Below are 27268 nucleotides of genomic sequence, written 5' to 3'. Positions count from 1 at the left end.
CCACCGTCGGCTCTATGCATAACTGTAGTCCGCTGACGTCCGGTTCCTACTGCAGCGGTCATACCAGCTTCCTGTTTGTTGGCGTGTGCCATTTACAATGGCATATTTTTCACGATGCCTGCCAGATTTACCATGGATAAATCTCCATGACTTGCACAGAATTGTCGACAAACTTTCACCTGCCCCTACCAGCAAAGGGGTGGAAAGTTTCAAGTTGTACAGTTGTGCACAGAGCCGGTGAGAGATGGATTACCTCATGGCTGCATATCTTTAAAAACCCCACTACAGCTTCCACTCCTCTTCAGAGCTAGATACCAGAGTTAATGGAGGTCTTCACAGCAAGAGACGCTTATGTGAAATAAAGGTCTTTCTTCTGTGAAACAGTACCGCTGCTGTCCACGGGGGGCGCAGTCAGCAAAAATCCAAGCTCCTTATAGCTGCTTTAAAAGTCAACTTGTTGAAGTCCTGAACCTGGACGCACCACGTTGTCTGTGCTTATTGCCCAGTATTTGCATCCCAAACTAGAACCTTCTAGATGGGCCTGAAAATCAGTCATCAAGGCCGAACTGTGCTCAGTACACGCCGTCAGAGATTATATTAGTGTCCTTATAGTGCCCCCATGTGTCTAATATGTAAAGTAACACCTAATTTATTAGCGAGACATCCTGCTGGATTTGAGGTGAGATTAAGAGAGCTGAGATTAGATTTGAATGATCCTGGCTGGGATTCGGGGTCCACGAAGCAGCAGAGCGCAGCACTAAATATGACGCGCTGAAGTTAAAGAAGAACCTTGCTGTCTTGCGAGTAAGTCAGATTTGCTGAGTCTATATGTCGTCTCTCGGCCCACAGGTGGAGGTGGACACTGTCCTGTCAGATTTTGAGTCTTCAGACTTCGGAGAAATGGTGAGTCCTGGTGAAACGGTGCCGTCAGTCTCTCCCACAGAATACACAACGCTTTAGCATCGCCAATATGAACACAAGCCCCTACGGGACAAAGGAGCACCTATACAAGACATCACATTAGACGGAGGGATGGGATTATGTTCATTGTCTAGAGTCATTTCGGTGAAGTTTAGGTTTTTATTTACAAATATATTGTGTGTGTGTGTGTGTGTGTGTGTGTGTGCCTGCATAATGTGTATGTGTCATGTGGTCTTGATGTCTGCTGTACCTGCAGCGTATTTGATCACAGTAACCAGCTAGTTAGGAGGACGTGGGAGCTGTTGAGCAAAACAAAACGAGTGAAACAGAAACAAGTGTTTCTACATGACCCTTAAGTGGGAGGGAAACGCATTTTCTCGTTGCTGTTTAGCAGTTTGGAGACTTTCATGACGGAACGAATGTTTCGGTTTAGAAATGAGCGGTAGCCTGAAAGTGAAAGTCTGGTGAAGCGTTTCAGATCCCCGAACATCTCAGCACCTGTTCCCACTGGCGTGGTGCCGCTCAAATCACTTAGTCATCTGTACTTTCCTGTAAATATTAATAACATATGAAACGATGTATACATTTTTTGAATAAAACATCCTATATCCTCAAATGCCCTTATTGCTTAGTGCTACAGTTAGACACCGGTTTCACCTCCCACCATTCGTCCTCTCTTCCAGTCAGAGGACTTCTTTGGCTTGAGGCGCCTGTATGTGATTTTGGGCTCCTGCCTGTTCTATAAGGTAAGTGTCACACACACAGGTACACCATACACACACACACACACACACACATAGAAAAACGCTGTTTTTTACGGGGGCTCTGTTATGCTGCCGGGGCAGTTTCCTGGCATGGTTTGGGTCCACTTGTCCCCTTAAAGGGAAGGGTCCCTGCAAATCAATACAGAGTTATTCTGAGTGATCACCTTTATCCTATGATGAAACTTTTCTTTTTTCTTTTTCACCCAACTGTATTTGGCCAATTACCCCACTCTTCCGAGCTGTCCAGGCCGCTGCTCCACCCCCTCTGCCAAACTGGGGAGGGCTGCAGACTACCACATGCCTCCTCCGATACATGTGGAGTCGCCAGCTGCTTCTTTCCCCTGGCAGTGAGGAGTTTTGCCAGGGGGATGTAGCATGTGGGAGGATCACGCTATTCCACCCAGTTCCCCCTCCCCCCTGAACAGACACCCTGACCGACCAGGACACATACCCACATCCGGCTTCCCACCCGCAGACATGGCCAATTGTGTCTGTAGGGACGCCCAACCAAGCTGGAGGTAACACGGGGATTCGAACTGACGATCCCCGTGTTGGTAGGCAACGGAGTAGACCACCACGCCGCCCGGACGCCCTCACTGAATGGTTTGATGAGGACGAAAATGACGTAAATCATATGCTATGGCCGTCACAGTCACCAGCTCTCCACCCAGATGAACCCCTATGGGAGATTTTGGACCAATGTGTTGGGCAGCGCTCTCCACAGCCATCACCATCAGAACACCAGATGAGGGAATAACTTTTGGAAAAATGGTGTCCATCCCTCCAGTAGAGTTCAGAGACTTGTAGAATCTGTGACAAGGAGCACTGAAGCTGTTCTAATGGCCCAACACCTCACTGACACACTTAATCTGGGTTTTTCCTTTGGCACCCGTCTCTATGTTTCACCTATGGACCTGAAGTTTCCCTCTCATCTCCTCTCCTCTCCTCTCCTCTCCTCTCCTCTCCTCTCTTCTCCTCTCTCCTCTAGGGTTACCTGATAGCCAACCACCTTCCTAAAGAGGACCTGCTGGATGTGTGTCTGTACTGTCAGCATTACTGTCTGCTGCCGCTGGCGTCGGAGCGGCGGGTCGGTCAGCTGGTCATCTGGAGGGAGGTCTTCCTGCAACACAGAGCTCCTCGCAGCGCCGCCGCAACGGGTTACAGCCAACCAAACGGACGCCACTTCCTCCTCATTGTGGGACTGGTAGGGAGAGGCTTTGCCGGCTGTCATGTCTTCACCTCAGTAACATCCTGCTTTCAGTTCCTGTAGTTACAAACAGGTGCTAACACTCTGCAGATATACCCACTCCACCCTGCCTTGCCCTCTCTTCTTCACCTCCCCTCTGCACTCCCCGTTACTTTGGATTTACCTAACACTGCAGATTAGGGCCGTGTGTTAGCAAGAACTTCACTATTGTGAATGTATTATGATACTACAAGCACTGGTATTTGTATTTACAATGTTTTGTCAAACATTTTGAAAAATATCGTAAAGAACACACCTCAATATTAGGGCTGCACAATTAATCGTATTTTTTTCCCCCTTTTTCTCCCCAATTGTACTTGGCCAATTACCCTACTCTTCACATCCGGCTTCCCACCCGCAGACACGGCCAATTGTGTCTGTAGAGATGCCCGACCAGGCCGGAGGTAACACGGGGATTCAAACTGCTGACCCCCGTGTTGGTAGGCAGCGGAATAGACCGCTACGCTACCCAGGCGCTCAATTAATCGTATATTAGTTGCAATGTTGATATTGGCCTCCACAATTAATTGATATTCTCCGGCGGTTTGTCCGGGGTGTCTCCCCGCCTGCCGCCCACTGACTGCTGAGATAGGCTCCAGCATCCCCGCGACCCTGAGTAAGGATAAGCGGTTTGGATAATGGATGAATGAAAAAGTGCAATAAAAGAATCGTGTTCCCAAAATAATCGTGATTATCATTTTAGCCGTAACCATGCAGCTCCAGTCCCAGCTGGTGTAGTAGTACTGCTGTTTTTGTGGCTCTCTGCAGCCCTGTTACAGTACTGCAACCCAGTGCTCGGAGACGGAAACTACACAATGAAGCAGCGATGCCGCCGCGTCTCTCTCATCTGAAGACTCGATGCAGTGTTTGAGAAAACCTATAAAATATTGTGAAATATAGTACTGCAATACTTAAGTGTACTGATATCTGATTAGCAGGCCTAGCAGACGTCTTCCTCAATCTGGGTGTTTGTTCACAGACAGTTCTTCGTTCCCCAGCCTGGCGTCAGTAGTAGGAAAACCTGAACGGAAACACCAGGAGTGGGGGAAAAAAGAAAAAAATCTCTCCAAAATAAGTTGTAAAGGGGCGTCCGGGTGGCGTGGCGGTCTAGTCCGTTGCCTACCAACACAGGGGTCGCCAGTTCGAATCCCTGCGTTACATCCGGGTTGGTCAGGCGTCCCTACAGACACAATTGGCTGTCTGCGGGTGGGAAGCCGGATGTGGGTATGTGTCCTGGTCGCGTGCACTAGCGCCTCCTCTGGTCGGTTGTGGCGCTTGTTCGGAGGGGAGGGGGAACTGGGGGGGAATAGCGTGATCCTCCCACGTGCTACGTCCCCCTGGTGAAACTCCTCACTGTCAGGTGAAAAGAAGCGGCTGGCGACTCCACATGTATGGGAGGAGGCACGTGGTAGTCTGCAGCCCTCCCCGGATCGGCAGAGGGGGTGGAGCAGCGACCGGGGTGATTGGACGGGTACAATTGACAATTGGGGGGAAGAAAAGGGGGGGGGTGTTGTCATTTCAGTCATTACATAAGCCATGTCATGTCCTCCTCGCGGTCTCTGGCCTGCATGTGATAGACCGATGGGCAGCTGATGGAGCTGTCATGACCACTCTTACAACAGCAAGTCATTCTGCATCTTATCTCTCCATTTTGATCGCTGATGCTTTTTTTGATGATGTCATCTTGCTGCGCCACCTTCAGAATAGTCGCACAACAGTAGTCGACAGACACACACGCCGACTCTCATTTTCTCTTGCCAGCTTTTTTGGAAATTCGCTCAGCATTTGCACAGCATTTGGATGGAAACACAACTACTGATTATTGTTGCTGAGATGAAGCCTTCAGTCATTGTCTCCATTCATAATGCAGAACCCAGTCACCCCGCCCGAAGCGCTCTCTGTTCGGTGACACGGTCCCTGGCACGTTCTCAGGGAGTTTGGGAAGCTGTAGCTGTGTGAGACGGGATAAACCTGCGGCAGTAGTTCTGCTGTTGGCACCAGAGGAACCGGGACTTGTACAATAGCTACCTCTGTACCACTAATGTTTTTTTTCCCCCAACCAAACCTTGTGCTGAATGTGCTGACTGGATATTTCTGCATGATGTATGGCCTAATATATTACCCTGATGTTTTTCCTGCAGTCCTCTGGCTTCTCTCTGTCTCTCTCGCTGCTGCTACTGTTAGTTCTGTAAACATTAGATGCCCCGCTGTAGATTAATAACCTCTTATTTTGCGCTGGTTTGCAGCAGCCTACATGAAAAACCCACTCTTATCCTGCTCTCCGTACGTAGATCCATACATAAGTATTTTATGCGGGCTGCAGGTCTCAAACTCTGACTCCGTATTCGGTCATTTTCAAGCTGGTACTACCACCAAATCCATCACCGCTTCATCGGTGGGATGAGTTGTAATTGTTTCGTAGGTCCCATGATCGCAGCATCAAATCTTTGTTTTTGCAAACTACATGTAGCCTAAAGGCCGGATTTGAAAGTCAGACAGGTGCTTCAACATAAAGTCACTTTTTAAACATAAATTTACTTTTTGGACATAAAATTACAGTCACTTTTCTTTAGGGGGCATCCCTCACAGGGAAAACAGACCCAAAATACAGTGATGTTCAAACCTGGAACAAATTCAACCCCCCCCCCCCCCTTTCTGTTTTCTCCCCCTAGAGACATTTCATGCAGTGTGTGCTGTTGGAGGCAGGTGGCTGTGCCTCCTCGGCTCTGGGCTCCCCGGGACCCGACTCCGTTTATGTCGATCAGGTGAGCTCTGTCACCTGACTTAAAGGACAATTCCATTTTTTCCGTCATTCATATCAGTTATAATATCCGGATGATCCTCTGTGGCGACCCCTAACGGGGAGCAGCCGAAAGTAGTAGTAGTAGATATCAGTTATAATATAATTTTACTCACTGGCTTCATTTACTAGATGTTGGACACGAACCACCGCTGGACTCAGCTTTACAATGGTGTCTTATGGGACAAGTGAACAGGAGTGTTAAACGTGTCCTTTAACCACCTAGTGTCTCAGTCAGACTGTGTCCATGACCGTCCATTATCTATGACTTCTCTATTGTGCTGGCCGGCTAGTTTACGGATGGTTACTACCACCTACGTTAAGTATAAGCTGCTACTTCCTGCAGGCTGAAGCAGGAAATAGATCGGCAATGTCCTCCACCATTGATTATATTGGACATTTCAGGTTATAAATAACTTGTAACTTTCATTTTCTTTTACACTTCTAAATACATGGTTTAGATAATTGGGTTAAGTCAGACTTGTTGAAATGACTGCTGCTCATGGCCAGTTGTCCCGTAAGACACCGTTGTACAGTTGAGTCCAGTGGTGGTCTCATATCCCAAATCTCCAAAGTGATGCCAGTGAGTAAAATTATTTTATAACTGATATGCACGATGGCAAAAACTACAAAAATGTGACTCCGGTTGTAAAAAAAACAGAATGGTCCTTTAACACGACACCATGGTCAGATTAAAGCTGTATTGTTTTTGCCCCACAGACTGCGTATCGCACAGGAAGTACTGGAGATGTTATAAATCAAGTCGTGTCCATGCGTCTGATGTGCTGGTGTGATCTGACCCCCAGGTCAAGGCCACCCTGCTGCAGTTGGAGGTGTTGGAGTCAGGCATGGAGGAGCGTTTGAACGGTCCACCGGCTCCCTGTCTTTCCTGCTCCGACTGGTTCCTCCCTGCTGCCTCGGCCCGCGAGCGCCTGGACAGCCTTGCCTCCTCGTCCCCCGTCCTCAGCAAGCTAGCCGGAGCAGTCAGGAGCTCCTCCGCGGGCCCCCGGGGCCGCAGCCTGTTTGGAGAGAGGGCCCGGAGGCCCAGCCCCCAGAGGAGCCTGTCGGACAGTGGGAGCGGGGGTCCGGCAGACAGCGGTTCTGGGTCTTCGTCAGCACCTGGCCTCAGTCCACACTCCACACCAGACTCAGCCAGGAAGCTGGGTGGGCGCCGGGACTCGCTGGGCTCCGGAGGGTCAGACGGGAGTGGAGGTGGTGGGGGTCTCTTCAAGGTACAAGCCTCCTCTCTCTGTGTGTACAAGGCCGTCATTCTTAACTCATCTGTACAGTATCGGTGAGAGGTTTATTCCACCAACAGTCCAGGTTTAACAAAACTGTCCCTACCAGTTATCCTACTGTAATGTCTCGTCCAGAGGTGGAAGAGTATCCACAATCCAAATTTGAGTGAAAATAATGATACCCTACTTGACAATAAAAGTGTAAGTCATCCTTTACTTAATACTACTTTAATAATACTTGAGTAAAAGCGTTATTCTTTCTAGTGTTAAATGTACTTGAGTATTAAAAGTAGGGCATCCAGGTAGCATGGTGGTCTATTCCGTTGCCTACCAGCACGGGGATCACCGGTTCGAATCCCTGCGTTAACTCCAGCTTGGTGGGGCGTCCCTACAGACACGCTTGGCCGTGTCTGTTGGTGGGAAGCCGGATGTGGGTATGTGTCCTGGTCGCTGCACTAGCGCGCCTGTTCAGGGGGGAGGGGAAACTGGGGGGAATGGCGTGATCTTCCCACGTGCTACGTCCCCCTGGTGAAACTCCTCACTGTCAGGTGAAAAGAAGCGGCTGGTGACTCCACATGTATGGGAGGAGGCATGTGGTGGTCTGCAGCCCTCCCCGGATCGGCACAGTGGGTGGAGCAGCAACCGGGACAGCTCGGAAAAATAGGGTAATTGGCCAAGTACGACTGGGGGGGAAAAGAGGTGGGGGGTGGGGGGGTGTAAATGCTGTTAATCCAGCTGGATTAACAGCAGAAAGGGAGGGAAATAAAAAATCGTAGTAAACAAATGAAATGGTAAAAAAAATGCATGTCTTTGATTGGACACCTTGCATCATTTGAAAGGTCTTCATTGGCTGTAAGCGTAGCCTCAAGTCATAAAACTGACTCCCATTGGCTGTGTGGTGCAAAAGAAACACCGTCGTCGACGTTGACTGGTTGTAGAGGGGGACTGCTACAACCAATCCAGTTTTCATGCACGTATGTGTGTACGTGTGTACAAAGTCATTAGAAGGGAGTTCTACATCAGAAATTGTTTGCAGGGGCGCCCGGGTGGCGTGGCGGTCTGTTCCATGCCTACCAACACAGGGATCGCCAGTTCGAATCCCCGTGTGGCCTCCGGCCGGGTCGGGCGTCCCTACAGACACAACTGGCCGTGTCTGTTGGTGGGAAGCCGGATGTGGGTATGTGTCCTGGTCGCTGCACTAGCGCCTCCTCTGGTCGGTCAGGGCGCCTGTTCGGGGGGGGGGGACTGAGGGGAATAGCGTGATCCTCCCTCGCGCTACGTCCCCCGGGTGAAACTCCTCACCGTCAGGTGAAAAGAAGCGGCTGGTGACTCCACGTGTATTGGGGGAAGCATGTGGTGAGTCTGCAGCCCTCCCCGGATCGGCAGAGGGGGTAGAGCAGCGACCGGGACAGCTCGGAAAAATAGGGTAATTGGCCGAGTACAATTGGGAGAAAAAGGGGGGGGGGTCCAAAAAAAGAAATTGTGTGCAGGCAGGGGGTATCGGCATAACACATCCCAGTTTATAGAGAATGTGCTGACGTCGGTCTCTGCTGAAACCGCCTCCTTGCCAGCATGATGCCCTGTTTGAACCATTCAGATGAGAAAACCTCCTGAGCTGAGCGCAGCCCTGTGAGCATTTTCAGCCAATCAAAACTGACTGTATTCTTATTCGAGGACTGGATCGGAGTGAAAGTATATGTTTTATTTAGAAAATATAATCAAGTAAAAGTTGCCAATAATTTACGCCAACGACACAAGAAAAAAGCCAAAAGATAATTAAGTGCTATAAGAAGTATTTTTACTTCATTACTTTAACAGGGCTGGTTTTATCCGGTGGGCCTCTCTTCTCTTGTCAGATTCCCAGAATGAAGCATCCCAACCCTTTCCACCTCGGCACCCTGAAGAAGACGCTGACTGAGAGAGAGACGGAGGAGATGTACAACACCATGAAGTGGGTGACGGCAAAACAAACTCTTTCTTCCTTCCTCTCTCCCGCCCCCCTACCTCACCTCTTTTCTTTCCCTCCTCCGCTAAAGTTATCAAATTAATTACATTTTTACCTAGTTAGGTCGTTTCTCCAGTTGTTATTATGCATCCATTCAACAACACAGGCCCAAAACATTACAAAAATTCAGACTTCCTCTAAAACAGACAAGTTTGACCAAGTCCAAGTGAGCAGGCGAGCAGGATTCCAGTCAGTAATATCGTCAAATGGTTTGCACCATCCATTATCCGAGCCGCTCATCCCAACCGGAGTCGCGGGATGCTGGAGCCTATCCCAGCAGTCACTGAGCGGCAGGTGGGGAGACACCCTGGACAGGCCGCCAGTCCATCACAGGGCTGACATACACATTCACACCTAAGGACAAGTTAGTACGGCCGATTCACCTGACCTACATGTCTTTGGACTGTGGGAGGAAACCGGAGCACCCCGTTTTTATCATTATTATTATAAATAAATATGTTGAAGGTCCAGGATGGATGATCCTGAGCCCATTTTGGCTTCATCAGGCGTGTGGGAACTTAATCGTACCTATAGAATATTATAGCGACCTGGGGAGGCGGCGGCTCTGCGCTGGGGGAGCACCCAAGGACTTATGGGACTGTTAATGTGTGACCAGATGTCCTGCTGACTACACCGTTCAATTAAATCACATCCCGCCGTATGTTTTGTCCTACCCTAACATCCTGTTTTATTTGGGAATAAGCCACATTACAGAAGCGAGACATACTGTGAATAACGCTTCACGTCGTCTTTCGTCTCCATCAAGACTTGTAAAACAAAGCCTTCTCAGTGACTCTAGCCAACCTCTCCACGTGTCCCAGACTGACAACAGGTGCTGAAAACGCCCTCTTCCACTATGTGATGATGGACTCGGTCCAGGGGATCTTCATCGCCCCCACCCACAGAGAAGTGACCCAGCTCAGTGGCTCCATACACCCGCAGCTCATCCGCAATTTCCACCACTGCTGCCTGTCCATCCGGGCCGCCTTCCAGCAGAGTCTGCCCCCCAGGGTAAGCCATAGGGGACCCGTCCTCTCTAAAGTCAGACTGAAATCAGGAATCAGATTTAACTTATGTGTAAGAATGCTGAAGAGGGCATATTAAAACATTCAGCAACATTTTTTTTTATTTGCGAATGATTCATATCTTTTTTTTAATACCTTTATCCACAACTGTTCACATTTGTCTCAAGGACTGAGGGACTGGTCTGGTCCTCATTAATAAGCTGACTTGAGTGACAAGTACAAGCAAGAGTTGGTGCTAAGGGTGGATGGGGTTTCAGTTTGATGATTTGATCCAATTAGCTAAATGAGTGTCTGATGATGTCATGAGTATCAGAAAAAAAGATTGGATGAGAGCACTTGAATTATATATATATATATATATATATATACACACACACACACACTTTTCACAATAGAAAAAAGTGAAAAATGCATGGGGATTAAAGTAATAACTGATGTTGGAAAATATTAAGTCCACTTTTAAAGGTTAAGCTGTGCCTACACGTTCTGGTTCCTGACTCGTTCAGTTTCATAGATACATACGTTCAGTGACCCTTGGTGATAATATACCAACATCTGCAGCACACTGAAACACACCGATGTCAAGGTAGCAGCGGTAGTAGTACAGTCCATGTTTGTTGAAACGGGTGAATGACGGGGTTACGTTTCTCCTGCCCAGGGGCGTCGGGGAGCTGACAAACCCCACGTGGGCGCCGGTCTCGGTCCGGTGAAGGAACACGGCGTTCTGTTTCAGTGTAAGCCAGAGAACTGGAGCGACCAGAGGAAACCTGCTCCCACCATGACGTACTGGGTCATAGGGTAAGCTGGCTTTTGTTTAGACTGCACCTCTGGTGTCAGCCTAGAGGTGGAATACGCTTACATGGCTCAATGGATCGAATGAAAACTGGGTTGAATGCCTAACAGCACAGTCAGTGTTTTGATGAACAGGACTCCATCCGGACACCTTGTTAGTTCGAAACATCAACCTGTTGTGGAGTGTTCAGTTAAGTGTGCAAGTCCCATTTCTTAAATCTACATTTCATTTTCTGACTCTGCGCCTTGAGAAATGATTTTGGTGTGCATGCCCCTTTTGGACTCACTGGAAAGAAAACTGGGTCACTGAAACAGCAGATAGAGAGCAAGAAAGTGTGTGAAAGAGTGGGGCGAGAGAGGTAAAGAGAAAAGAGCAAGAGTTTGTTTATATAGCACTTGCTTCACAAAGACAGACATGCACAAAGGCATACAAGCGCATAACAGATGTGGAAATATAGCAAGGTTAAAACAGAAACATGTTAAATGGGCGTCCGGGTAGCATAGTGGTCTATTCCGTTGCCTACCAACACGGGGAATGCTGGTTCGAATCCCCGTGTTACCTCCGGCTTGGCCGGGCGTCTCTACAGATACAATTGGCCGTGTCTGCAGGTGGGAAGACGGATGTGTTCTGGCCTCTGCACTAGCACCTCCTCTGGTCGTCCGGGGGGGGATTGCGGGATCCTCCCACACGCTACATCCCCCTGGCGAAACTCCTCACTGTCAGGTGAAATGCGGCTGGCAACTCCACATGTATCGGAGGAGGCATGTGGTAGTCTGCACCCCTCCCCGGATCGGCAGAGGGGGTGGAGCCGTGACTGGGACAACTCAGAGAGCAGGGTGATTGGCCAGATACAAAAAAAAAAGGGGGGGTGGTGGTGAAAAATAGAACCCAAATCAGATTTTTTTTAAAAAGTAGAGAGTGGTGTAAAGAGGATGAAAAAAGATGCAGAGAATCCAAAGGAGTTGAATAACTGGACTCGGTATATATCCGTGAAGCCTCTTGGATGAGAGGCGAAACGTCTTCATGGATATATACCAAGTCCAGTTGCACTCGATTCAACTCCTTTGGATAAGCACGACCTGGATGAATGAGAACATTCACAGACATGCAGAGAGAAGTGTGGAGTGAGAGGTAAAGCGAGGTAGGGTAAGAGTGAGAGAAGAGGCGGTAGAAGCAGGGTTCCCAGGAATGGATTAAGCTCACACTGAGTTTACCTGAGACAGTTAAAGGTACTTTAAAAGACAGGTTTTATTATATTTACAGGAAATATGAAAAGCAACCAGTGTTTGATAAGCACACCTATGTATAAAAATCAGTGCGATGACTCTCGCAGAGTAGGAAACTGGTGTTTCAGTGAAGTGCCACATTACACCATGATTCAGTTAACATGGCCACACTCCTTAATCTCTCCCTCCTTCCAGACGGATGCTTCTTGAACCCGTCCCCCAGGAGTTCTATGTGTGTTTCCACGACTCGGTGGCCGAGGTTCCCGTGGAGATGGCCTTCAGACTGTGCTTCGGTCTGGCTGTGTGACCCGTCACCTCTCAGCTCCATGGGAAGACGATTTCATCCACTAGTTAAAGCATTAAGTGATGCACACTCAGGCAAACCGTTAGGATCTGGCTGATCAGACGAAACCTCAGACACAAAATATAACATGGGGCTCATACGCTAATTTCTCTTAAACTGGGTTTAAAGGGTAGGTTTGCTTGTTTTGAACCTAGACATTATTTAAAATTATACAGACAAAACTTCACCGACAACTTCAGTATCTAGAAACTCAGCACTTTGCTGAATGGTCTTGCTGGCATGAAATACTTTGTAATAGAGGGATCATTTCAAAGGACAATTAAGTTTTCTTTCAACCTGGCTGTTTTTGTAGCTTTTACCTTCGTACATAACGGTTATGACATTATTTTAGTTACTTAGTATTGCAGCACGGTGGTTAGCACTGTCGCCTCATAGCAAGAAGGCTCTGGGTTCGAACCCCGGGCTTGTCCAACCTTGGGGATCATCCCAGGTCATCCATCCTCTGTGTGGCGCTTGCACGTTCTCTGTCTGCGGTGGGTTTTCTCCGGGTGCTCTGGTTTCCCCCACCATCAAAAAGACATGTATGTCAGGGTTAATACTCCTGTCTGTGCCCCTGACTGAGGCATGGCAAGACGAACTGGAGTTTGTCCCTGGGCGCTGCACGGCAGCTGCCCACTGCTCCTAGCTGCACAGCTGGGATGGGTTGAATGCAGAGAAGAATCTTCCTACGGGGATCAATAGAATATATCAAAATCAAAAAAACAAATTTACTCACCGGCTTAATTTAGTAGATTTTGGACACGAGATCACTGCTGGACTCAGTTTTACAACGGTGTCTTATGGGACAAATAAACAGTGCAACAAGTCAAATTTAACCCAATCATCTAAACCACGAATTTAGAAGTGAAAACCAAAGTTATCTGAAATGTCCAACATCATCATCAATGGTGGATGACATTGCTGATCTACTTCCTGGTTCAGTTTGTGGGAATGAGCAGCCTATACTTACTGCAGGTTTATTTTATAATGTTTGTGGCTCACCGTGACATAAGTTATCCTGTAAAACCCAAATCTTAGAAAACCAAAGACACTAGGGGGGTTTGTGGTTTAAAGTCCAGCAGTGGTCCCGAGTCCAGAATCTACAAAATTAAGCCGTTAACTAAAATAATTTAGCTGTTTTGCACAATGGCCAAAACTATGAAAATAAGACCCAGGTTGTAAAGAAACCAGAATTATCCTGTAAGCTTTAAAAACCATTATACCACATATCTTCTTTTGGAAAGCACAAAGCTCACAGGACAGTCACATGAATCTTAATTTGTCGGATTTAAAACTGATAAAATTAGTTTGAAAACTCATTTCAGCCGCTTGTATCCGCGATCTCACCTGTTCAGTCACTACCCCAAAGTTCATGACCATAGGTGAGGGTTGAAACGAAGACTGACTGGTAAATTGAGAGCTTTGCCTTCCGGCTCAGCTCCCTCCTCACCACAACGGTCCAATACAACGTCCACATTACTGCTGATGCTGCACCAATCCGCCTGTCAACCTCCCGCTCCATCCTACCCTCACCAGTGAACAAGACCCCGAGATACATGAACTCCTTCACTTGAGGCAACAACTCATCCCCAACCCTGAGGGAGCAATCCACCATTTTCCGGTAGAGAACCATGGCCTCAGACTTGGAGGTACCGACTCTCATCCCTGCCATTTCACACTCGGCTGCAAACCGCCCCAGTGCGTGCTGGAGGTCACATTCTGATGAAGCCAACAAAACCACATCATCTGCAAAGAGCAGAGCTGCAATTCGGAGGTTCCCAAAATGGACACACTCCTCACCTTGGCTGCGCCTTGAAATCCTTTCGATGAATATCACAAACAGAATTGGAGACAAGGGACAAACTTGGCGGAGTCCGCTGAGAATATGGACACAGCTCTCACTTTGGTTCTATAAGGACTGGATGGCTTGTAGCAACTGCCCCAATACCCCATACTCCCGCAGTACCCCACCACCACCACCACAGAGTGCCCCGGGGTACGTGGTTGTAAACCTTCTCCAAGTCCACAAAACACATGTAGACTGGCTGGATGGAATCCACATTGTTCCTCCTGGATCCGAGGTTCGACAATCGGTTGGAGCCTCCTTTCCAGCACCCTAGAGTAGACTTTCCCAGGAAGGCTGAGCAGTGTGATGCCCCGATAACTGGAGCACACCCTGTGGTAGGGTGTCTGGGCTCAGTCTTGGAGAGAGGGTGAGGAGCTCGGACATCCGGAGACAGCTCGGAGTAGAGCCACTGCTCCTTCACGTCGAAGTGGTCCGGGCATCTGATTAGGATGCCTCCTGGGCACCTTCCTTTGGAGGTCTTCCGGGCAGTCCAACTTGGAAGAGACCTCAGGGTAGACCAAGAACTCGCTGGAGGGACTACATGTCCAATCCGGTCTGGGAACGCCTTGGAATCCTCCAAGAGGAGCTGGAGGGCATTGTTTGGGAAAGGGACATTTGGATTGCCCTACTTAGCTTGCTGCCACCGCGACCTGACCCTGAAGAAGTGGCTGATGATGAGATGAGAAAAAATTAGGTTCAAGTACAGAGTTGAAGCTAATGCGGATCACCAGGCTGCAGAACTTCCTGCTTTCACAAGTGTGAAGTTTATAGACGGTTCTGATGCACAACATCAAATTTAAAAAAGCAGTTACAAATCAAATCGGATTTAGCTCCTTCTCAAAGCATATTCTGAACCAACATCAAATAAAGATACATGTGAATGTTATTTACCGTCTGGTTGGATCGTATGGACACCCAGTGAGAAGATTCAAAAACGTGTCAAGTCTCTCAGTACTGACGTGGTCAGTGGAATTTATGTCTGTATGACTCTTAATTATGTTTTCGAAGTGAACCTATCCTTTAAGCTGGTCACAATCATTCAGCACGTCTTTCTGTAAGACAACAGCGCCCCCACAGACAAAGACAGATCACAACCATGGCCTTTAGAAAGTGAACACACCTCTGTGCCTCAACATCCAGCCTGACAAAATACGTCATAATGAACACCATGTTGTGTTGTCTGCCTGCTTTTTGTTTTTTACTATTCTCAGGTGTGTGTGTGTGTGTGTGTGTGTGTGTGTGTGAAGCTACTCACTCAGAGAATACCTCAGACTTGATGCTGTAACTTTTGCAAGGGGCAAGTGAGGCTTCCCAGTAGAAGGTGGTGTTCTGTTATCGTCTGGACCAACAACATGGACGCTATCGCCTACTGCCAGTGTCCTCAAACTGACATCACAAATACAATTGTATTGATAGGTCCACAAATTTTATAGTGAACAAAAACATTTAATTTGGTACTTATATTTAAGATGTACAGTTTTTCTTTTGTATAAAACGTTTTTTACAAGAATGACCATTGTGAACGCTAATAAAGGAACAGTACAAATTATTTTTTATTGCTTGCAAGTCACTGATGTTGTGCCTGACGGACGGGCACTGTCTTGTGTCAGAATATTTATATTAACGGCCCCACACAGAGGAAAACTTAAGATATATGCACTAATTCATACACGGATTTGGAAATGTGGCTCTATATACGTTTGGGTTTTGTTGAGCGTAAACACAAAAGAAAACAGCATAGAAAAAAGAAGACTGTATGCTGTATGCTCCAATAAGAGAAGATTAAAAGTCAGTTGGCATTGCACTTGGGAACAGCCCGGGTAAGAGTCAGGACTCTTACCTTCTGCCACAGCGTCCAGTTTTATGGTCACGCGGTACTCTCCAACAGCAGCAGGTTCTTCCTGTAGCACTGCAGGCTGCAGAGAGGAACCCCGGTCTTGGAGCACGAGTACCTCTTAAGATTGGCGCAGCCTCTGACCCCGCAGCTGACAGGGGCCAGGGGCACAGGACGGGGGGCCACAGAGGCCGGCGTAGTGACCCCCACAGGGAAGGAGATAGCCATTCCACGGGCGTTGTCAGTATAGCGGATCATGGGACACTGGGCCTGACGGGACCTCTTCTCCCGCATGCTTTTGATCTTGGCTTTGCTGGTCTTGGTCAGCCTCTCGATGGTCTGGTTCTTATTCTCTTCAGCCTTCTTGGCGGCCTGCAGACGTCGCTTGCGAGCGCGCTCCTCTCTCTTCTGCATCATCTCGGCAGTCATCTCCTTCTCCTTGTAGCCCATGGGGAGCTCCAGGAGAGGCTGGCTTTGCTGTTTGTGCAGGAGGGCTTTCTGCGGGGCAAGGAGGGAAAAACAGACTTAGATATGGATGTCACCACCAAGTTGGGGGGGGGGGGGTTTCAGCCAATCCAATGTGAATAATTTTAACAGAATGGTTTGAGTACTTGTGTTTTATATGGAAAAATCAAAACAGATCTGTGAAATAGGTACTTGACAAATATTTCTTTGCAAACTTGTGTGTTTTCTGCTCCGTGGCCTCGACATCTCTGACCTGTCTGGCTGTCAGCAGAGACTCGTCGATCTCTTTTTTCAGCTCTCCATTGTCGTCCAGTTCGCCTTTCTCCAAAGCATCCAGCCACCTCTCCTCCTCATCCACCGGCCCGCCCAGCATGGAGTCAGAGTCCATGTCCGGCAGCGGAGATGCAGCCATGTTACTGTCTTCATCTGATACAACACAACAACAGACCTGGCAGTTGGCTTTAGTGGCATCCATCCACCCATTATCTGAACTGCTTATCCTGCTCTCAGGGTCGCGGGGATGCTGGAGCCTATCCCAGCAGTCATTGGGCGGCAGGCGGGGAGACACCCTGGACAGGCTGCCAGTCCATCACAGGGTCAACACACACACACCTAGGGGCAATTTAGTATGGCCGAGTCACCTGACCTACATGTCTTTGGACTGTAGGAAGAAACCGGAGCCCTCACAGGAAACCCACGCAGACACGGGGAGAACATCCAAACTCCACACAGAGGACGACCCCGGACAACCCCCAAGGTTGGACTACCCCGGGTTCTGAACCCAGGACCTTCTTGCTGTGAGGTGACCGCGCTAACCACTGCACCACCGTGCCGCTCATTTTACACATCAATTAAAAAAGCCACATATTTACTGCATACAGAATCAAAAATGCTAAGACTTGCTCAGCTTTCTTCTTTTCATGTAGTAATAAAATGAATACTTAAGGGGCTTTCTGACTGCTGTTCATTCAGTAAACAGTCGTTTACTGAACAGTCTGGGAATGTGTAATGGGCATGTCATCTTTAACATTTTATAGACTAACTGATTAATCAAAACAGTAATCGACAGGTTAATTGTTATTGAAAATGATCATATGAAGCCCGATCGAACACCATGAAAATGATTATTTTGATGGCAGGAAGTCAATTTTATTGCATAGCCCAATATCACGAGATGCAAACCTTTAATCAGCATCCATTTGTTAAAATGTGGGTCTGCCTCGTGTGAGTGGGGGGCATCCTGTGGAACACGAAGCCATGTTGATGCGGATTTAATTTAAAATTGACAACACTCCGATGGCAACTGACAGAGCTGTTCCATTTTCCTCCATCTTAGGGAAGTTGTTTTACAAAACAACCATAATCCATGACGAGTTAATGAACCGTGTTCTGAATTTGAACATCACAGAAGGACGCTCAAGTCAACCCCAGCAGGGTGTCAGTAGAACTGGCTGTACCTGAGCATACCGAGATACACAGACATCTTGTTACTCACCCAGCCAGGCCCGGTACTGCTCAAGAGGCACGGACGGCTCATCGTCATCATCGTCGTCGTCGTCATCTTCTTCATTGTCATCGTCAATGATCATTAAGGGCGAAGGCGGCCGGGCCACTCCGGGGTGCACAGTAAAGGTGGGCACGCTGGTAAAGACAAAATGACCAGGAGAGATTTACAGCAGCCCGCGGAGTTAAAGTTACAAGTGAGCACAGACGAGTCCATGACTTCTACCAATAAAGAAGAGTTGAGCACTTGTGTCATTCGAAACTGTTGTGAGCGCCTACGCCCAAACCAGCCCAGGATGTCAGAAGTAGATGTGGGCGGATGAGATGATCCAAGTGGGCATCTACCTCTGGATACCGATTTGCTGAATTAGGCCCTCACCACTTCAAAAATACTTTGTGGCGTGAAGTAACACCGTTTTCACGCCTCGTACTGAAATTCTCTCTTTGCCCCACGTGGCGATCAAACCGTGAATCCACTGCAAAGCAAAGCCCCGGGCCGGCGAGCGAGTTGTGCATGCAGGTTTTAGTCAAAAGCGACAGAAAACCGACTCCAGCAAACCTGAAACACCTCCAACCGGAGAGGAGGGAAACCAAGTGGCGAAATCAGCTGACAGAGTGTTTGTCAATCGTAGCTAGTTTCAAACTAGCACCGCACTGAATTTTGGTTGCGCCATGATCACTTAAGATGCAACTTGACTAGAAGTGCGTAAAACAATCCTTAATGGAAATATTGTCGCATGAATGGCGTTACTATTGTTTCAAGCCAATCAACGGCACTATACAATGTAAACAGGAAATACGGCTTTGACATCGTTGTGCAGAGCAGCCTGCATGTGCCATTGTGCAGATTCAACTGCTCCAGAGGGAAAAAGGCCTACGTCTGTCAGGTCTGTAATAATTATCATAGACAAATTTTCCTCTTCTTTCAGACAAGCCTGCTGACAGCTGCCCTACAGGAATGTACCCCGTTAGGGTGTGTGTCTTACAAGGGCGGCGGTGTATTTTCTACTCTATTCGTCCGTCGCAGTGACGAGGACCCTCTAGTCATCCTGTGATGGGTGACTGATGAGTAAAGTGAGGGAGAGTTGTGCATCATCAACCCCACTCTCTCGTCCGAGACCACCTACTACCAGTGGCAAGACTAGCGAGACGACTGGCGATGGAGACGGATGCAGGTTTTTACTCAGGGTTTCTCCCCGAAGCCTTTCCCGTAGACGAGTGTACCCGCAAGGCAGCGGAGGCTTTACGCCAGAGTTTTCCTTCTATCAGGTGAAACCTGATAGAAAATGAGAGCGAGACACTAAAATTAATTTCTCTAAACTGTTAAATACAAACCCGCACAGCAGCGACGCATTTCGGAGGACTGCGTCAGGACAATGAGAGTGCACCATGCCAGAAAGGTGGGCTGAATCTGGAAAGGTCATCAATACGGCAAATCGTGTCTCACCTTTTGGTTCCCAGCGTCTGTCCTCCCAGCTTGATCTTGAGTCTTAGTTGAGAAGGAGGAGGAGGAGGAGGCCTGACGACCATGACGGGCTCCTCCGGCTCCAAGGGCTCAGGGAAGCTTTCATCCCGGTGGTGCTTCCGCTTATGCTTCTTATGCTTTTTGTGTTTTCTCTTGTGAACGCCGTGTGGGCCGACGCTGCTCTCACCTGCAGGTGACCACAAGGAGAGGAGACATTACAACCAATCAGAAAGCTTTTTGTAGGCATGCGGCACGATGACAGGAGCCGTTATGAAGTTACGATATTTAATTGCCCGTGGCTGCTGAGTTCATGAAACATGCAATTTCTTAGAGAGAACTGTAAAAAAGTACAAGTTTATACAATGGATAATATAGAACTTGAGAGTTGTATCAGTCTGAAGGAACTACTGAGTCACACACGTTTGTCAATGCACAAGGAACCAAGGCAACTATATCCACTGCTGTCATGAGGGCTGTCACGATCATGACCTATGACGGGGATAGGCAACAAAAGGTCCAGAAAGGTCCGGTGTGGGTGCAGGTCTTTATGCCAACCAAGCAGTTACACACCTGATTCTCTTAGTCGACCAATAGTCTTTGCTAAAGACCTTGATTTGTGGACTCAGGTGTGTAACTCCTTGGTTGGAACAAAGACCTGCACCCACACCGGACCTTTCTGGACCATGTTGCCTATCCCTGACATGTGACATTTCAGTTGACGATTAATTGTCATACAAATGATCACGATTAATGATCTTTTTTGGGCCCCCCCTTTTTTTTGTTGTTGCCCCAATTGTACTTGGCCAATTACCCTATTTTCCGAGCCGTCCCGGTCTCTGTTCCACCCCCTCTGCCGATCCGGGGAGGGCTGCAGACTACCACATGCCTCCTCCCATACATGTGGAGTCGCCAGCCGCTTCTTTTCACCTGACAGGGAGGAGTTTCACCAGGGGGACGTAGCGCATAGGAAGATCAGGCTATTCCCCCCAGTTCCCCCTCTCCTCCAAACAGGCGCCCCGACCGACCAGAGGAGGCGCTAGTGCAGCGACCAGTATACATACGCACATCCGGCTTCGCACACCCAACCGATTGTGTCTGTAGGGATGCCTGACCAAGCCAGAGGTAACACAAGGATTCGAACCGGCGATCCCCGTGTTGGTAGACAATGGAATAGACCGCCACACTATTTAAGACATTGAACAGTGTTTAAGAGCACTTATTTTGTCATTCGTCTGGTTCTGGATACGACAAATACCGTTTACAATAAACTACATTTGTTATTACCTGTTGAGGCCCTATTTCAATGCAACTGATGTCACAAATCGCACCTAATGGAAGTTACTCACTACTTGAGTAGTTTTTTGTGGTACTTTTTTACTCTTACTTAAGTAGTTATTTTCACAAGTACTTTTACTTGAGTACAGTTTTTGTTTACTCTACCCACCACTGCCGATATGTGACGTAATATGAGAATAACCCATACACCGGGGGGGGGGGGGGTAAACTTATCCAAAAAGGGCCAGTGTTGGTGATGGTTTTTGTTCCAACCAAGCAACTCCGCACCTTCCATCCATCCATTATCCAAGCCACTGATCCTGCTCTCAGGGTCGCGGGGATGCTGGAGCCTATCCCAGCAGTCATTGGGCAGCAGGCGGGGAGACATCCTGGACAGGCTGCCAGGCCGTCACAGGGCGAGAGACACACACACACCTAGGGACAATTTAGTACGGCCGATTCGCCTTACCTACTTTTTCTTTTTTTAACACAGCTGTGTTTCCTAATCAAGTTCCTCAGCAAAGACTCTACTGGTTAATTAGTGGGATCAGGTGTGTAACAAAAACCTTCACCCACACTGGCCCTTTCTGGATAAGATTACCCACTCCTGCCACAGACCAAACTCTCAGTCTTTGCTCTTCTGTTTTAGCTCTGTGACAAATCTGTCCATGTGCACTGGTTCTTGCGTTTCATACGTCCACAACTGGTGCCTCTCAAATACCACGTGTTCTTTGGCGTACAGTAGCCTCTGAAAGCCTGCAATATGTGGTCCACCTGCACGCCTTCAGGCTCGGGCCCTGGCTATAGCAAGTGTGCTGTACACCTCGAGTGCTTCCTCGCCCTGCCTGTGCAGTAATATTGCCACTTGCACCTCATTTTCCATCACCATGCCAGCCTTGGCCCCTACGACACTGCCCTTCTCATAGCATTCCTGGACACACTCTACAACATCGTTGTGCAACCAGACCAGATGGACGACACAGAGGTGATCAGGTTTGTTGTTGTCTGGGACAACGTCAGTTTCCACCGGGCTGCTCTGGTCCGTGACTGGTTCAGGGGCCATCCTGACGTTTCCGTCCTGCATCTCCCTCTATACTCTCCCTTCCTCAATCCAATTGAGGAGTTCTCCTCTGCCTGGAGATGGAAGGTGCACGAGAGGAATCCGCAGACACGGATCCCACTGCTGCAAGCCATGGAGGACGCATGTGGCGATGTGGCTGCTGAGGCCTGTCAAGGCTTCATGCGCCATTGTAGGCGATTCTTCCCCCCGCTGCTTGGCCGGGGAGAACATCGCCTGCGACGTGGATGAGGTCCTGTGGCCAGGCAGGGACCGAAGGCAGGATGCAGCCCAGTTGTTTTGTTTTGTTTACTGCCTATTTTCTGTTATCTCTTTCACGTCATCCAGTTTTCATCCACAGTTTGCTGTGATTTACAGCAGACTGCACATTTTGGGTACAAATAAAATATTATTTGTTGTTCCAAGTATAGTGTGTTGTTTTCTATTTGAGTATACGTAAAACATTATGTTGTGGCGGACACTAGGGGCTATGCCTCTCACCCAGCAGGACTGTGAGCTGGGGGCGTGGTTTACGTTCCCAGGGCTTGCTGGTGCAGGGTTGTTCCTGCTGGAGTTTGGTTTTGGAGCTGAGGAATAAACAGCAAACTCGCCTTCGTCTCCTGTGTTTTTTTTCCTCATCCTGCCACAATATGGTAATATTTTACATCCAACAGGTGAAAGTGTAACACTGAACATGCAAAGGCATGATTCTGCTGATAAAGCATTCATATAGTGTTTTCCATTCTGCACATCATACTATAGTGTTTTCCATTCTGCACATCAGTGTTCAATGGGTGCTTAGGAATGTCTACTCATATGACGTGTGTGTTTGTCATTTGACAAGAAAATACCATTTAGTGATGAGTTAACACTGTCTTGAGGGCAAAGTGTGCTTTTGCAAGAGAAGTGTGGGATTCTGCATTTTGTGTGCGAGTCTTGTGATTTGTGTTTAGGGTTTTGAGAAAGTGAGGCAGTCTACCGGGTAATGTGTTTAAGCAATTGTGGAGAGACTGACAGGCCCCGTGGCGTGAGACTGACAGGCCCCCCCTTGGTGTGAGAGATCAGCTGCGCGCGCTCACACACACGACCAAACGCGAGAAAATTAAGCAAGAGCCGTTAATGATTTACAAACACTCACCAAGAAACCTGGGCAGAATCATGTCCTTCCTCTTCCCCATTAAAGCGGCTGGACTTTAACCTTGGGCGGTAGTGGATCCCGTCTTACGTAGCCGGAGACTCGGTCTTGCAGATGCGTCGTTGAGTCCTGCAGCCTGCGGCGCGGTCCATGCGTCCTCCGCGCCGGTGCAGGTGCGTCCTCCAGCGCCGGTGCAGGCGCGTCTGAAGCGCTTTCGGGTCGCTCGCCGCTGCTTATATACGCTCCGACGCGTTAGGTCGCGAGCGCGACTCCGCTCACCAAGCTGCGCCGCATCTGACTTCCGGTTATTTAGCCGTTTGGCTAACGCGTTAGCAGCACATGGGAAATGTAAACGCTGGCGTCCATGGATTCAACAACTAACACAGACGTCACGTCAGTTAACAAGTACAGCTAACGGTACCGAGTCCAAACCGAAAAAAGCAACGGAGCCAGTACTGCGACGAACTTTCCGCCGAGGTGCGCGCTAGCTGTTGCAGCGTTATCGTACGGTAGCCGACGGTGGGCAAGTTCTTCTTCTTCGTCTGTTTGAAGGGCGGTTTGCATCCGGCTTTAAGGCTCAATACCGCCACCCACTGTCCTGCTCAACGGACCGTGGAGGCAAGTGCTAAGAAAAACATGGAACGCATGCGTCCCGCAACCCCGAGTAAGGACAAGCGGTCTGGATAATGAATGAATGAGTGAATGAATGAATGAATGAATGAATGAATGAATGAATGAACATGTACATCTGATGGATACTTTCAGTCATTTTTTTTTAAAGATGAACCAGATTCAATAGTTCAGCTTCTCTCAAATGACACATCTGGTTTTGAAGCCGGTCAGATGTTGTGGAAGATAAACTGGGTAAAAAAAAAAATCACAATAAAATGTTTCAGTGTCACAAAAACGACATTGAAATATTCAGTTGATCGTTTGAATATGAAAATATTCAAATATTGAATATGAAATATATTAAATTATATTTAATATCTACCACTACTTTCGGCTGCTCCCGTTAGGGGGCGCCACAGCGGTTCGTCCGTTTCCGTTTCTTATTAAATTATATTTAATATATTAGTGTTAAATATGAAGTATTGGATATGAAAGCTCATGGTGTGTGATGGGCTGGCGGCCCGTCCAGGGTGTCCCCCCCGCCTGCCGCCCAGGGACTGCTGGGATAGGCTCCAGCATCCCGGCGACCCCTTGAAGGAGGGGAGGCCTGTAAGCTGCTTTACTGAGTTAGCGCTCTTGAGCGTTAAGTTCAGTCATGCAGCTTGTATGGTCAGGGGCTCTTACTGTGAAGGGTAAAACGGAAGTGGTGTTACAGCGTTGTGCGGGGGAGCAATACTGGAGTAAAAGTATAGAGAAGAGAGCAGGCTAAACTGAATTGTAAAAAAAACAAACAACGACAAAAACAAAAAGCAAAACAAAGGAACATTTTACTCAGCACAGAAGTGAGGCGAGTCTAAAGTGAAGCAATAAAATACGGGGTGTACTGCACCACAAGGCGGCGCCACTAACCGCTCGGCTAAAGGGTCAGACCCGTTTAGTAGTTTAGACCTATTTGAACGGCGAGTGTCGTCGCTCTGTTGTTCCTCCGCGCAGCCGGTTTATCGACTGCGTTGAATAACATGCTGCATTTGCTTGTAAACATTATCTCAGTCTTGCGCTGTGAGAGACTGAGACGAAATTATAAAAGCTGTAAAAACTTAAAAACGAGATATGACGACAACAAAAAACAAAAACAAATCAGTTATCCCACGCAGCGTTAGTTATAAATACAGCAACAAGTAGCCCGCATTAATTCTATGCCTGGGAAATGTAGTCCTTATAACGGGTCATCTCATTGGCCCAGGACTTTATAAACTACATTACCCAGCAGCCCACTGGGGGGCTACGTCAGACATAAGCAAGGTCAGCGGCGTAAAACCAAACCCGGCCGCTTCAATAAGCGATGTTTGAGTTATGAGATTTAAATATAATCTGAAAATATATCTGCTTGTGTAATACGTGGTGGATCTGTGGGACACCGGATGCGAATTTGTGCCGTTAATAGGAGTAACGCAGTGCACGTAACTGTAGCGCGTAAGTAAAGTAACTGGAGTCTCACGCTGGACGACTTGGACACGTGCCTTCACAGTCGGTAACTTATAATACTGCAGGTTGACTGTACTCCACCTTGCTACCAGCAGTAGGATTAGCTGAGGGCATGCTAATTATCGTGTTGATGATGACGTTATGAACTGGGCGTTATGAACTGGACGTTATGACCTGGACGTTATGAACTGGGCCTTATGACCTGGACGTTATGAACTGGACGTTATGAACTGAACTTTATGAACTGAACTTTATGAACTGGACGTTATGAACTGGACGTTATGAACTGAACGTTATGACCTGGACGTTATGAACTGGACGTTATGACCTGGACGTTATGAACTGGACGTTATGACCTGAAGGTTATGAACTGGACGTTATGAACTGAACGTTATGAACTGAACGTTATGACCTGGACGTTATGAACTGAACGTTATGACCTGGACGTTATGAACTGAACATGATGTTAGTCTATCTGAATGAGGACACGTGGACGCAGTAAATCTCAAGGGAAATCTCTGCGTGAACGTTATTAACTCGCTGTAATGAAGGCTGTTTGTCTTAATCACTATGTTATGTAAATAACCACATTTCAGGAACCATGAATTACTCCCGGTTTCTGACGGCTGTCAGCGCCGCCAGGAGGCCCTCCCCCATCCGCATGCTGAGTAAGTTGGGGTCCTTTCTAAAACGCCGACATGCGAGTTGGCTCCGTGTTGAGACGAGTCACCCTCCAAAACTGAAATCAGAATCAGAATCAGAATCAGAATCCTCCAGCAATCCCCGAGGGTAAACAAATGTCATGTCACCGTTATTGGCTGCCTGGTTATGATCACATACGAACGTTGCTCTGAGAGAATTGTAAATTAAAAAAATACATATATATATCAAAACCAAATGTGTCAGGTGTCAAACAGTAAAAAAAAAAAGAGTATGGGGCAGAAATATTGTAAAACATCAGAGGTGTAAAAGGATAGGGTTGTGCTATAACGCTGTGATCGGCTCCTGTCAGATGTGACGCATGGGGTATTGCACAGTAGTAAAGTAAATAATACTGCACGCAGCCTGTACATAACACTGCAGTCATCCTGTTGCATGCGCCATCGCACAAGTAGGCGCAAGGTATTATTGCACTTGGAGTGTGAATAGTGAAACGTTTTGGTAGCTGTTGTCCATGGTTCATTGATAAACAAATGACACTTTAAAATTCAAATTTATGATTCTTATGTCCTTACCAGTAAGATCTATCTATCTATCTATCTATCTATCTATCTATCTATCTATCTATCTATCTATCTATCTATCTATCTATCTATCTATCTATCTATCTATCTATCTATCTATCTATCTATCTGTCTGTCTGTCTGTCTGTCTGTCTGTCTGTCTGATCCTCATCTCATCCACTGTCTCTCTGTGTTCCTGCATGAAGCTGAGCTGCAGCAGCGGTCTCCCCCCTCTCTCATATCTTTGGCTGGAGGGGCTCCAAACCCCAACACCTTCCCCTTCCAATCAGCCTCCATCAAGCTGAAGAGCGGAGAAACAGTCAACTTCGATGAAACCCTGATGAAGAGGGCCTTGCAGTACTCCGCTTCCAATGGGTGAGAGAGAGAGAGAAAGAATAAACATGGTGTCAAGTTAACGCATATCAGCACAATCCCTCATGTGTCTCAGAATCTGAGATATAGACAACTCTCCATTGTGAAAGACAGCGATCTAGCCTTGTTGGTTTAAGAACTTACGGCCCGGCAGCATTTCCAAGATGGTATCAGAGTGAGCCGGCTTCTCTGCAGAGGCTTTGGTCATATACTACCAAACTGAAAAACACCTTAAAAAGCAGCAGTTGTAAAAACCCAAGAGCCAGATTTGCTGTCTGGAGGCTGTAAAGCTTTAAAAGTCAACAGCATGCAGTTTCCTGTGTAATAACGTGAGGACATTGTGCAGGAGAGAGGCGAAGAAGAGAGTGCAGGCAGGGTGGAGTGGGTGGAGGAGAGTGTCAGGAGTGATGTGTGACAGAAGGGTACCAGCAAGAGTTAAAGGGAAGGTTTACAAGATGGTTGTGAGACCAGCTATGTTATATGGTTTGGAGACAGTGGCACTGATGAAAAGACAGGAGGTGGAGCTGGAGGTGGCAGAGTTGAAGATGCTAAGATTTTCATTGGGAGTGATGAAGAAGGACAGGATTAGGAACGAGTATATTAGAGGGACAGCTCAGGTTGGACGGTTTGGAGAC

At 47.9% G+C, this 27268-nt stretch overlaps 5 protein-coding genes across 10 annotated transcripts in view; 2 read left to right on the top strand and 3 right to left on the bottom strand.

Annotated features, from left to right (window-relative positions):
- Positions 1 to 12352, top strand: part of intu (inturned planar cell polarity protein) — a 31823-nt gene extending 19471 nt beyond the window's left edge. Inside the window, exons 11-19 of the mRNA XM_056300836.1 lie at positions 850 to 903; positions 1605 to 1667; positions 2674 to 2889; positions 5604 to 5696; positions 6538 to 6963; positions 8826 to 8920; positions 9796 to 9985; positions 10658 to 10797; positions 12214 to 12352. Coding sequence (XP_056156811.1) covers positions 850 to 903; positions 1605 to 1667; positions 2674 to 2889; positions 5604 to 5696; positions 6538 to 6963; positions 8826 to 8920; positions 9796 to 9985; positions 10658 to 10797; positions 12214 to 12325 — 1389 coding nt within the window. The 3' untranslated portion in view covers positions 12326 to 12352. The remainder of the gene's footprint in view (positions 1 to 849; positions 904 to 1604; positions 1668 to 2673; positions 2890 to 5603; positions 5697 to 6537; positions 6964 to 8825; positions 8921 to 9795; positions 9986 to 10657; positions 10798 to 12213) is intronic.
- LOC130130775 (equilibrative nucleoside transporter 2-like) overlaps positions 1 to 27268 on the bottom strand; it is a 331770-nt gene that overhangs the window by 97124 nt on the left and 207378 nt on the right. The gene's annotated exons all lie outside the window — the stretch shown is intronic.
- The window catches only part of rela (v-rel avian reticuloendotheliosis viral oncogene homolog A), a 238703-nt gene that overhangs the window by 148764 nt on the left and 62671 nt on the right, over positions 1 to 27268 (bottom strand). The window lies entirely within an intron of this gene.
- Positions 12360 to 23739, bottom strand: ino80b (INO80 complex subunit B). 5 transcript variants are annotated; one of them, XR_008812183.1, is made up of 6 exons: positions 22945 to 23739; positions 19457 to 19661; positions 18002 to 18147; positions 16760 to 16932; positions 15099 to 16539; positions 12360 to 13047 (listed from the first exon to the last, which is right to left on the bottom strand). XR_008812183.1 is itself a non-coding variant. In XM_056300603.1 (6 exons), the coding sequence occupies exons 1-5, from the start codon at positions 22982 to 22984 to the stop codon at positions 16075 to 16077; spliced, it is 1029 nt and encodes a 342-aa protein (XP_056156578.1). In that variant the 5' UTR covers positions 22985 to 23739; the 3' UTR covers positions 14341 to 15593; positions 16048 to 16074. The 5 variants fall into 5 exon arrangements, 2 of the variants coding, with proteins under 2 accessions (XP_056156578.1, XP_056156576.1); XR_008812184.1 differs by having other exon boundaries at positions 15463 to 16539; XM_056300603.1 differs by lacking the exon at positions 12360 to 13047 and having other exon boundaries at positions 14341 to 15593; positions 16048 to 16539.
- aadat (aminoadipate aminotransferase) overlaps positions 23022 to 27268 on the top strand; it is a 19595-nt gene continuing 15348 nt past the window's right edge. The window contains exons 1-3 of one of the 2 annotated variants that reach the window (XM_056300594.1): positions 24829 to 25035; positions 25635 to 25706; positions 26468 to 26636. In XM_056300594.1, coding sequence (XP_056156569.1) covers positions 25640 to 25706; positions 26468 to 26636 — 236 coding nt within the window. In that variant the 5' untranslated portion in view covers positions 24829 to 25035; positions 25635 to 25639. Of the gene's footprint in view, positions 23115 to 24828; positions 25036 to 25634; positions 25707 to 26467; positions 26637 to 27268 lie in introns of those variants that run through there. The other variant, XM_056300595.1, reaches the window with a different exon arrangement.

This window comes from Lampris incognitus, chromosome 20 (genome assembly GCF_029633865.1).
Source record: "Lampris incognitus isolate fLamInc1 chromosome 20, fLamInc1.hap2, whole genome shotgun sequence".
NCBI classification, from domain to species: Eukaryota; Metazoa; Chordata; class Actinopteri; order Lampriformes; family Lampridae; genus Lampris; species Lampris incognitus.
Note: the sequence above shows the minus strand (reverse complement) of the source record. Positions and strands in the feature narration are given on the sequence as shown.